At 41.1% G+C, this 12,703-nt stretch overlaps 1 protein-coding gene across 1 annotated transcript; it reads left to right on the top strand.

Annotated features, from left to right (window-relative positions):
• The first annotated feature begins 11,482 nt into the window (after positions 1-11,482).
• Positions 11,483-12,418, top strand: LOC141106680 (olfactory receptor 5AR1-like). The gene has a single exon (XM_073597618.1). The coding sequence runs from the start codon at positions 11,483-11,485 to the stop codon at positions 12,416-12,418; it is 936 nt and encodes a 311-aa protein (XP_073453719.1).
• The last annotated feature ends 285 nt before the right edge of the window (positions 12,419-12,703 follow it).

Raw genomic sequence — 12,703 nt, 5'->3', positions numbered from 1 at the left:
ATGTATCCAGCTAAAGATTGCTGCTGCACAGAGACAATGGCAGATTAGATCCCATCTGATTCTCTCCTGTCATAAATAACATATTGCCCAAAGGAGATATTACTATTCTGGCTACAAGGTTTCAATAAACAGACTGATTTGTCCCAATACACACTGAGATCACCTTCTCTAGAGAAGAGGCTAGACGTAAACAGAACTTCATTAAAAATTGGCAGAGAATAACATCAGAAAATGCTGATCTGTTTCTCTTAAAAGTTAGTAGAAATGAAGTGAGAAAAGGATAGATAGATAGATAGATAGATAGATAGATAGATAGATAGATAGATAGATAGATAGATAGATAGATAGATAGATAGATAGATAGATAGATAGATAGATAGATAGATAGATAGATAGATAGATAGATAGATAGATAGAATTACCAAAAGTATTGGGACGCCTGCCTATACACACACATGAACTTTAATAGCATCCCAGTCTTAGTCCGTAGGATTCAATATTGAGTTGGCCCACCCTTTGCAGCTATAACAGCTTCAACTCTTCTGGGAAGACTGTCCACAAGGTTTAGGAGTGTGTCTATGGGAGTGTTTGACCATTCTTCCAGAAGCGCATTTGTGAGGTCAGGCACTGATGTGGACGAGAAGGCCTGGCTCACAGTCTCCGCTCTAATTCATCCCAAAGGTGTTCTGTTGGGTTGAGGTCAGGACTCTGTGCAGGCCAATCAAGTTTCCCCACCCCAAACTCGCTCATCCATGTCTTTATGGACCTTGCTTTGTGCTATCTTTTTTTCAGGGCTGATACTGATACCGATTTTTTCAGCTGTCTATAAGGCCGATAGCCGACATCAGGTGCTGATATTCTGTAGATTTAAAGTTTTTATTTTTACACTGTCCTTTTACATATTTTTTTATCACTTTTATTGCTGTCCCAAGGAATGTGAACATCCCTTGTGACAGTAATAGGCAGTGACAGGTACTCTTTATGGAGGGATCGGGGGTCTAAAGGACCTCAAACCCCTCCACTGAACTTAAAAGTATCCAAGATGCCAAGATCAGCGTTTTTGAATACTTCCTATTTTTTTTAAATCCATCACATCCCCACACAAAGTACAGAAAAACACTGGTTAGGCACACATTAACCCTTTGATCGCTCCTGATGTTTAAACCCTTCTCAGCCAGTGTCATTAGTACGCACAAGGGTCAAAAGTGTCAGTTAGTGTCCGAGTTGTCCGCCGCAATATCGCTGATCATTACTAGTATAAAAAAATATATATATAAATTCCAGTATATACTATAGTTTGTAGTTGCTAGGGGTTGACCAATATGTTTTTTTCAGGGCCGATACCGATTTTTCAGCTGTCTATAAGGCCGATAGCCGACATCTGGTGCCCGATATTCTGTAGATTTAAAGTTTTTATTTTTACACTGTCCTTTTACATTTTTTTTATCACTTTTATTGCTGTCACAAGGAATGTAAACATCCCTTGTGAAGGTAATAGGCAGTGACAGGTACTCTTTATGGAGGGATCGGGGGTCTAAAGGACCCCAAACACCTCCACTGCACTTAAAAGTATTCAAAACGCCAAGATCTGCGTTTTTGAATACTTCATATTTTTTTAAAACCGGCACCTTTAGGGTGAGAGTAATCGGGAAGTGATGTCATGACATTGCTTCCAGGTTACTAGACCAGAGACCCCAACAAAGCAACCGGCTTTGTTGGGGTCTCTGGCCAGCCGGCGGTTGTGCCGCCTGGTTGCTGGGGCCCCCCGGTGGGACAGGAGGCTCGGGCTGAGTGGCAGGAAGCGGCTGAGTCCCCTCCCACTACTTGTGATAACGGCCGAGAGGCTGCATCGGTTGTTATTACAAGTAAGCTGACTGTCCGCTCTAAAGAATGGTATCGGGGTGATCACCCTGGTACAACCACTTGAAGCGATATCGGTAATATCGGTAAATTTGTTACAAATACCGATTCTTCAAAAAAAGAGAATATCGTCCGCGCCCATAATCGATCAACCCCTAGTAGGCGCTATAACTTTTGGCAAACCAATCAATGTACGCTTATTGGGATTTTTTTACCAAAAATATGTAGCAGAATACTTTTTGACCTAAATTTTTTGATTTTATATGTTTAATAGAAAAAATAAAAAATATTGTTTTCAAAATTGTTGGTCTTTTTTTGTTTATAGCGCAAAAAATAAAAAACACAGAGTCGATCAAATACAACAAAAAAAGCTCTATTTGTGGGGAAAAAATGACATACATTTTTTTGGGTACAGCATTGCATGACCACGCAATTGTCAGTTAAAGTAACGATGTGCCGTATCACAAAAAATGACCTGGTCATGAAGGGGGGTAAATCTTCCGAAGGTCAAGTGGTTAAAAATGAGCCAAATAGGAGAAGTTCATTGTTGGAGTTTAAATATGCTGATTATACCACAAATAATGGTCTGATAACATGACAAATCCACAATAGAATGGAGCCCATCATGTTTAGTGATGAATGTTAACAAATATTGACTATAACTTTCTATTACATTCATGGTGCATCTAATGTAATGATGGAGATTTTCATTAAACATATTTTTAAACATTAAACTAATTTAGGAACCCTCAGAGACTTAGAATAATTGTAACGCAATCTACAATGCAACAAAGACAGAGTCCCTTGAGAATAATAATAATATAAATGTAATCCACTTCCTTTAAGAATCACTTTCAGCTCTGAATTTCTAATCTACTGTTCATCATAAACCATCATTTGTACAAGTAGGTTTTTCCCTGCAGTTGTTCATTAATAGGAGACAGTGCTGTATTATATTTTAGGAGGATAAGAGGTAATACCATTGCATTTGTGAGCAAAAACTTCAACAATAACGTTTTTTTTTTCCTTTTTTTTTTTTTTTTTTTTTTTTTTACTGTTACTTTTCTATTTCAGGTACTTTCAGAAATGCTTTAACCACTTGACCTATGGAAGATCTTACCCCCTTAATGACCAGGCCATTTTTTGATATTCAGCATTGCGCTAATATAACTGGCAATCGCTCGGTCATGCAACACTGTACCCAAATGAAAGTTTTATATAATGTTTTTTTACACAAACAGAGCTTTCTTTTGGCGGTATTTGATCACCACTGCGTGTATTATTGTTTTCTATATAAACAAAAAAATACCAAAAATGTTGGAAAAAAAAAAAACAACAGGGTTTTGGTAAATTCTGTTATAAAAATTTTGCAAATAAACAATCTTTCTTCATAAATTTAGGTCAAAATGTATTCTGCTACATTTCTTTGGTAGAAAGTAACCCAAATTAGTGTATATTATTTCGCCTGTGTGGAAGTTATAGAGTCCACAAACTATGGAATATTTGAAAATTGGTTAATCCTGATGTACTGACCTCCTATCTCATTTCTAATGAGTAAGCACCCGCTATGAGTGCGAAACGCGTCTACTGATCCCTGTACACTCCTGCTGTAGTGTTTTGTATACCTCTGTGATCCAGCTTTTAACAATAAAGGCACTAACTTTTAGACCGGTGTGCGGCTTCCAGATCTCCTCATCTACTTCTGCCTCATTTCTAAATAGCCAGGGCAGTACAAATATCCCCCAAATGGCCCCTTTTTGAAAAGTAGACAGGTATATAGTAAGATGCATGGTGAGTTATTTGAAGTTGTAATTTTTTTGTCACAGTTTTTTGAAAAATTAAATGAAATGTAAAATATATAGGACTGGTGTGGTGGTGTTTCAGGATACTTGCTGGTAACAGTATGTAAAAAACAACAAATAAATAAATATGTTTTTCCTACATTTTATTAATTTGTTTTTCTTTTTTTAAGAATTTCTTTTCTTTTTTTTTTAAAGATTTTTTTTGAACATACTCTCCATATCCACCATACTGACACTGTACTACTCTGGTGGGTTTTTTTTTTTACACAGTTGTTGATTATAACAGTGATCATCACTGTTATAAACAATAGCTTTAACTGTCATAAATGGCTTTCATTCATGACAGCTTGCTTATTGTTGTAATCTGTGATTGGCTACAGCTAATCACATGGTACAGGGTGCCAGGTACCATGTGATAGCTGTGGGCCAATCACAGCATTATAATAGTAAGCCATTCATGACTGTTTTGTTTACATTTAAATCATGTGATCGCTATGATTGGTTATAGCGATCACATGATACCCTGGCTGCTCAGTGCAGCCAGGTACCGAGCGCCATGACAGAATAGTCACAGGATTGCGCTGCCTGCTGCCCGCTCACGGCAAAATTACTGTGTGTGGGCGGCAAGTGGTTAAAAAGAAGCATGAGGCTCAAACTGGCCATTTATACTTAAGGGTGTATTTATAAGAAATTTGTAGAGCTATTTGTCCTGCATAACTGCATCTACATTTGTTCTGTGCAAATGCTGGAAAATGTTTCTAGGATATTTGCTCGCCATGTTCATTGGCTAACTCTAATGGCATTATTGCAGCATTTTTCTGATTCACTCTATTCTGTATGAATGGATGTATACTATTTGGCTTGGAGAGAAAATACATTAATAACATTAGATTTTGCCCCTATTTGTACAGAATATATGTACCGTATATACTCGAGTATAAGTCGAGTTTTTCAGCACATTTTTTTGTGCTGAAAGTACCCCCCTTGACTTATACTCCAGTCAAGCACTTTTCTGCAGCAAAAAATTTCATTTTCCGAACCAATTTTGGGGCCCCATATCTCAGGGCCACTTGGTGATAGGAACCCCAAATTTAGTGTGCAAACACAGTGGAACTGGTACCATAACATATCCAAAGCTGGGGTTCCTAGCACCAAGTGGCCCCGAGATACGGGGCCCCAAAATCGGTTCGGAAAATCTCATTCTCTGCTGCAGAAAAGTGCTTGACATTTTCTGAACCGAATTTGGGGCCCCGTATCTCAGGGCGACATGGTGCTAGGAACCCCATATTTAGTGAGCAAACCCAGTGGAACTGGTACCATAACATATCCAAAAACTGGGGTTTCTAGCACCAAGTGGCCCCAAGATACGGGGCCCCAAAATAGGTTCGGAAAATGTCATTCTCTGCTGCAGAAAAGTGCTTGACAACTGATATTTGGGGCCCTATATCTCAGGGCCACTTGGTGCTAGAAACCCCAGCGTGGGATATTTTATGGTGCTAGTTCCACTGGGTTTGCATGCCAAATTTGGAGTTCCTAGCACTAAGTGGCCCCAAGGTACGGGGCCCCAAAGTCGGTCAACTGTGTCCATCTGCAACAATGTCATTTCGGCACCCTTTGGGTTCAGAGACCCCAAATTTTGGCTGCAGCTAGAGGGCATCTTGGAACCCTTAACTACTGAGTTTGAAGTTCGGGGGGACCTATGGCTGCAAATGGGCACAGTGAGGCTGCAAATGGGCACAGTGAGGCTGCAAATGGGCATTGTTGACCCTCTTTTCCACTTACAGTAGCTGTGCATTTCTCACCCTCGTCTTATACTCGGGTCACTAAGTTTTTCCCATTTTTTTGTGGTAAATTAGGGCCTCGACCTATACTCGAGTATATACGGTATGTGCAGTTTTCAGAATTAATAGCTCTGTTTTTTTTATATATAAATAAAGCCATTGGATTTTTTTTTTCCTTCAGCTGAACAAAAATATCTAACAGATTTCTCCATCCATGCTGAACAGGATGTATTAATTTCCCACTGTGGCTATTATTTTCTGAAAGCCAGCACTGTCAGCGGTCAAAGCCTGGATTCGATTGGATGCATGAGCTGTTCAGATGACGATTTGCCACCCCTCTCCTTTAATATTTACAGTAATGAAGATAAATGAAGGCAGGCATGTTTAAAGTCCAGCCACAACTTAAAGAATCACTTCCAGCTGTGGCAGCAAGGGGTTTAGGCGGGCAGAAGAATTGGGCATATCTGTTAAAGTGGTTATAAAACCTTTGGCTTTTTTTTTTTTATAAAAAAACAAACATGTTATACTTGCCTGCTCTGTGTAATGGTTTTGCACAAAGTAGCCCCAATCCTCTTCTGGGGTCCCCTGCTGGCACTCCAGGCCCTTCTTCTTCATCAGGTGTCCCCAAGGAAAGCTGCTTTCCCTAGGGGCACCTGTGCATGCTAGCTGCTGGGTCCATTTACACACAGTGGGACTCTGCTTCACCCCCATTCCCGTGTCACCAGATTTGATTTACAGCAGCAGGAGCCAATCTCTCCTGCTGCTATCAATCTGTCCAAGAGAGACAGAGGCTGGAGCTGATGTGCTCATGCACATCGCTGGATCGGATGGGCTTAGGTAAGGAAAAGGGGGGTCTGAGGGGTAGCTGCAGCATAGAAGGTTTTTCACCTTAATGCATAGAATGCATTAAGGTGAAAAACCACAAAGTGATTGTAAAGTCTCGTTTTTTTCTTCTTTTAAAATAACAAACATGTTATACTTACCTGCCCTGTGCAGTGGATTTGAACAAAACAGCCCAGATCCTCCTCTTCTCGGGTCCCTCTTTTGTGCACCTGTCCCCTCCCTCCTGTTAAGTGCCCCCACAGCAAGCAGCTTGCTGTGGGGGCACCCAAGCTGATTCACAGCTTCCTGTGTTCATTCAGGCACAGAGCTGTCATTAGGCCCTGTCCCCTCTCTCTCCTGATTGGCTAACTGACTTTGATTGACAGCCACGGGAGCCAATGGCGCCATTGCTGTGTCTCAGTCAATCAGGAGGGAGAGTGTCGGACGGCTGAGACACTCGTGGACATCGCTGGACAGAGATGGGGCTCAGGTAAGTATTAGGGGGGCTGAGGGGGGTTGCTGCACACAGAAGGCTTTTTATCCTAATGCATAGAATGCATTAAGATAAAAAACCTTCTTACTTTACAACCCCTTTAAGGCTTTAGAACCACTTTATTTTTGGTTTGCCCACCTCATGCTCGAACAGAACCTGAAGGTCATATCTAATCTTGAGTCAGGTTTTTTTTTTAACTACCAAAGACATACCCTATGCACCATAAAGACAAACCCTATGCACCATAATCCATAATTCATGCTGTGATGGAATTACATTCATAAACTGTGGTTACCCTAATGTATATTATTATTCTTCATTTATATAGCATATATAGCATTATATATTATTATTCAGGATTTATATAGCACCAACAGTTTGTGCAGCGCTTTAAAACATGGGGGCAGACAGTACAGTTACAATACAATTCAGTACAGGAGGGATCAGAGGGCCCTGCTAGTTAGAGTTTACAATCTAGTAAAATAAAATAACAATCAGTAGGACATCAAACAGACCTATGTTACCAGGTCCAGAGGGAACATGGGTTAGATTGGTCCTCTTAAGAGAAACATACCTCTGGAATATATCATGTTTAGTTTCTGACAAATTATGATATCATTCTACTCATTAATATGTTGAATATTTGGTTGTTAAACCTAGACAGATGGAAATATAGTATATGTATTTTGAAAAGTTGAGATTAGGGGGTGTGCCTGCTGAGCATAATACAATACTCTCCAGTTCCTTTAGCACACTCCGCAGACCCTTTAATTAGTTAAGCGCCCTCCCCAGGGACCAGAAAAGATGGCTTCATTTGCAGCTCAGCAGTTTATGCTTACCATCAGAACTATGAAGGAATTCTAGGAGCCATTTATGAGAGCCGGTGACTCTGATATACCCTCTGACTATCGTGGAAGCGAACTGGACGCTGCACGGACCCAAAGACCAGGCAAACTTTGCTAAGAATTTTAACTTTTAATCCCATTTATTTTAATGTTGTTGGTAATTGTCTGTTTTGTAATATTATTTTTCTGCAATTATTTTCTTACGCAATTTTTTCTCTTTTTTTATTGCTAAAAACAATATTTAAGAATTGTTACGCTAAATCTCTAAATGCACTTATCAGAAATTTAAAGAACTTTTTTGCCTCATTGAACAAAGCTACTATATTATAAACTCTGTTAAAATTCTAACTGTGGTAGAAAGTGATACAGACAATTCTTTTAAAAGGTCAGAAATGCAATAGCAGATATCATAAATGGAGTGTGTTTCTTTTTTAATCGTGGTAAACGTTACTGTATGTGTATGCAAAGGGTTAATTGTGTAGTTAATTGTCATATTACTCTCACTCTGCTGGTGCTAATATTGTTGTCTCAGAGCTGCAAAAGTGTTATTCTGGTCACAACATTGGGATCTGAAAGTGCATTCATCACATTTGTCATCTTTCTACATGTTTATGGTGGGCAATGTGGATATTCTTCCTCTAGGTATGGTGGACAAACATTTTGACAAGCCCATGTACTAATTTCTGTGCAATCTTTCCTTTGTTGACCTGACTTATTCTTCAGTGGTCACTCCCAAAATGCTTGAAGGACTTTTTATATAAAACAAGACCATCCCTTTTGGTGGCTGTGCTCTACAGATGGTTGTCTTTGTGTACTGAGAATCATTACATATATCAGCTATGTGGCAGTACATGCAGATCTTCCCATGTTTTGACTCTTTAAAAGTAAAGAAAAATACTTCTTGTTCCTGCCAGGAATCCAATGAACACCCAACTTTATGTAGGTGACAACACTCCCTCAGCTATACTAAAATCATAGACAGTGTTGTCAGCCCTGCAGAGTTCTCCTCTGAAGCACTACATAATACCTTCCTCTATGCAATGAAGATAAGGAGCAGGGAAGTATTTCTGTAATCCTTCAGAAGTAAACTGGACAGTGCTGAAAACAAGCAATAGGATTTCAGTGCAGCAGAGGCGGCATGAAGCTTATAGCAGGAAGTTAGGAGCAATGTCAAAGGAAAAGATCCATAAGTCGCACATCATGAAGCAGACCCATGTCCATGAAATGAGATGAATGGCAGCCTCAGCCCAGACCACAGCCAGGCCACGCCCCAATGCATTTCGCTCCACCCCTTGATTAAGCTCCAAGGTATAGCGCCCAACTGTCCCTGATTTGGAACAAAGTCCCTCTGTCCCTCTTTCCACCTCATTTGTCCCTCATTTTGGTCTGATCTATATAGTTGTATATAAAATGCACTTTTTATCTTTCAAAAAGTGTTTCCCAGTGCTAAACCTTTCATCAAATTTCTAAATTGCTGCATTTGTAAATTCCAAAAGCCAGTATAATGGAATAGTAGTGGTAAAAAAAAAAAAAAAACACTTGTCAGTTTCACTAATCATTTTTTTTGTATAATTCTCCTTTAAGAGGGCGTGGCATGGGGTGTGTCCTATGCCTACAAACTTTTGCTAATAGGTGTCCCTCGTTCCCATCCCAGAAAGTTAGGAGGTATGTCAAGGGGTGACGTGAAATGCACTGGGGGTATGGCCTGAATGGGCTCCAGGCTGAGGCTGCCATTCATCTCACTTCATGCATATGGATCTGCTTCATGATGTGCGGCTTATAAATCTTTTCCTTTGACATTGCTGCAGCTTGGAGCTAAGACGAGCTCCCGGACCCTGCCTACACTCACAGCGGTTTAGTTGGACTTTACCTCTCTACCTGAGCGACACCTGTATTTGGTCTTTTTGGGTCACAGGAAGTTCGGAGCTTGCTGAATTTCTAGCAGAATCAACAGGCATTTTTCTGTACAGTCTTTAACAGCTTCAGATCCGGGCCATTGCCAAATGACGGCAACAGCGCGGATCTAAATTGCCGGGACGACGTCTATTGACGTCGTCCCGTGCATGAGCGGCCTGCGCGCCCCCTGCAGGGCGCGCGCGGCGCGCTTGGTGATCAGCGAGTCTATGAGACTCGCCTGATCACAGATCAGAGTAAGGGGTTGGTCCCGACCCCTTACCACATGATCAGCTGTCAGCCAATGACAGCTGATCATGTGATGTAAACAGAGCCAGTAATCGACCCGATCACCGGCGGCCGTGATCGGGACATCAGTCCCGATCACGGCGATCTTCTAACACAAGGCAATAGGCAGCAGTGCTGCCTACCAGTGCCGCCTACCAGTGCCCACCAGCGTCACCCATCAGTGCCCACAGTGCCAACAATCAGCGCCACCCATCAGTGCCCACAGTGCTACCCATCAGTGCCCACAGTGCTACCCATCAGTGCCCACAGTGCCACCCATCAGTGCCCACAGTGCCACCCATCAGTACCACCCATCAGTGCCACCCAACAGCACCCACATCAGTGCCACCCATCAGCACCCACATCAGTGCAACCTATCAGTGTCACCTACCAGTGCCCATAAGTGCCCATCAGTGCCACCCATCAGTGCCCCCCCATCCATGGTACCTATCCGTGCCACCCATCCGTGCCACCCATCCGTGCCACCCATTCGTGCCACCCATCCGTGCCACCCATCAGTGCCACCCATCCGTGCCACCCATCCGTGCCACCCATCCGTGCCACCCATCCGTGGCCATCAGTGCCGCCTTATCTGTCCCCATCAGTGCCGCCTTATCTGTCCCCATCAGTGCCGCCTTAACTGTGCCTATCAGTGCCGCTTTAACTGTGCCCATCAGTGCCGCCTTATCTGTGCCTATCCGTGCCCATCAGTGCAGCCTATCAGTGCCCACCAGTGCTGCCTCATCAGCGCATATCAATGAAGGAGAAAAATTACCTGTTTGCAAAATTTTATAACAAACTATGAAACATGATTTTTTTTTTTTCAAAAATGTCCATCTTTTTTTGTTTGTTTAGCAAAAAATAAAAATCCCAGATGTGATCAAATACCACCAAAAGAAAGCTCTATTTGTGGGAAAAAAATGATAAAAATTTCATTTGGGTACAGTGTTGTATGACCGCGCAATTGTCATTCAAAGTGCGACAGTGCTGAAAGCTGAAAATTGGTCTGGGCAGGAGGGGGGTTGAAGTGCCCAGTAAGCAAGTGGTTAAAGCGAAAATATGGGGAAATGTGCATGATTTGCAGATATGTAGACATTTTATTTTTGCCCAGACAATCTAAGACAATAACTTCTCGTTCAATTATTTTAAAGCTGCTTTTAAGAAAAACAAGCATATATGGGAACTGAAGTTTTGACATCTTGGAAATTGTGCTGCTACTTCAGATATAAAGGACAAAAAGGGCTGATGGTGCGAAGGAACTAAGCTGGAATTAATGGGTAATGGCTGCAATGAACCACATGTATACTCAAAAAGGTTGCTGGCGATTTATTACAAATATTAAAACAGTACAAATGTGAATGACAATGTTAATTTGTACTGTTTTTGTACTGTTTTAATCTTTGGAATAAATCACCAGCAACCTTGTTGAGTATACATGTGGTTCATTGCAGCCATTATCCATCAATTCCAGCTTAGTTCCTGAGCGTTGTCAACCCTTTTTGTCTTCAGCATTGCAGCATCTGATCCTTTGCCATTAGACAGCAGCATGGTTCAGCTGAACATATATTGCATTATGTGCTTTTTTCCTGTGATTATTGCCTGGGACTCAACCTTTCTTTTTATTTTTGTTTAAATATAAAGGACAGTGAAAGTTATTGCCATTTCTTCTCTTACTGAACAGATTCAGGACATTCAAATATGTTCGCATTAAACAAGAGTTCCATGCTGGAATTTATTTTCACTGGGCTCACTGACCAGTCTAAACTCAATATTCCATTGTTTGTCATCTTTCTATATATTTACATCGTAACCGTGGTAGGCAATATAGGGATTATTACACTAGGTATGGTGGACAAACGTCTTCACAAGCCCATGTACTTGTTTCTGTGCAGTCTTTCTTTTGCAGACCTGACTTATTCTTCAGCAGTCACTCCTAAAATGCTGAATGACTTCTTATGTAAAGCTAAGGTCATCTCTTTTGTTGGTTGTGCTCTGCAGATGTATATTTTTGTGTCCTTTGCAACCATCGAATGTCTTCTTCTGGGAATCATGGCCTACGACCGTTATGTGGCCATCTGTAGCCCACTGCAGTACGGGAGTCTCATGAGTAGCATATTGTGTTTCCGTATGGTGGCTGCTGCCTATTTCGGAGGCTTTATGACTGCTCTTGTGCACACCATTGGTGTCTTTCGTCTTAACTTCTGTAGATCCAACACTATTGATCATTTCTTCTGCGATATTCCACCACTCTACAAGCTGTCCTGTTCTGATATAACCGTGAACTTAGCCATTCTGATCATTTTAGGTGGTCTGGTCACCTTGAGCTGCCTCCTACTCATCCTTGTCTCATACACCAACATTATCCGGGCCATTATGACGATCCGGTCAGCCCAGGGTAGATACAAGGCTTTTAACACTTGTGCTTCTCATATGACTGCTGTCAGTGTCTTCTATGGGACTGTCCTCTTTATGTATTTTCGCCCATCTACCAGCTATGCTCTACAGCAAGACAGAGTGGCTTCTGTGTTCTACAGTATAATTATACCTATGTTAAATCCTCTGATATATAGTCTTCGGAACACAGAGGTTAAAGAAGCTTTAAGGAGTTCTTTGAAATATTTGAAAGCATTATAATTATTATGGATAAGTGAAACAGAGTTTCTTATTTCCCCAAACAATGTAAAAAAAATGGGAGATTTCTGATCAATTTCACAGTTTTGGAAAATGTATGGGCATCAATTAGAAAAGTGAGATTAAAGGCAGAAGTTTTTTTATAATGCATTCTATGCATTAACCACTTCAATACAGGGCACTTATATACCTTCCTGCCCAGACCAATTTTCAGCTTTCAGCGCTGTCGCAGTTTGAATGACAATTGCGCGGTCATGCTACACTGTACCCAAACTAAATTTTTATCAT

Source organism: Aquarana catesbeiana, linkage group LG08 (genome assembly GCF_042186555.1).
Source record: "Aquarana catesbeiana isolate 2022-GZ linkage group LG08, ASM4218655v1, whole genome shotgun sequence".
In the NCBI taxonomy this organism is placed as follows: Eukaryota; Metazoa; Chordata; class Amphibia; order Anura; family Ranidae; genus Aquarana; species Aquarana catesbeiana.
Note: the sequence above shows the minus strand (reverse complement) of the source record. Positions and strands in the feature narration are given on the sequence as shown.

What these genes read in the sequence shown, in the direction of transcription:
- LOC141106680 (XM_073597618.1), top strand. Translation starts at nt 11,483, where the DNA reads ATGTTCGCATTAAACAAGAGTTCCATGCTGGAATTTATTTTCACTGGG.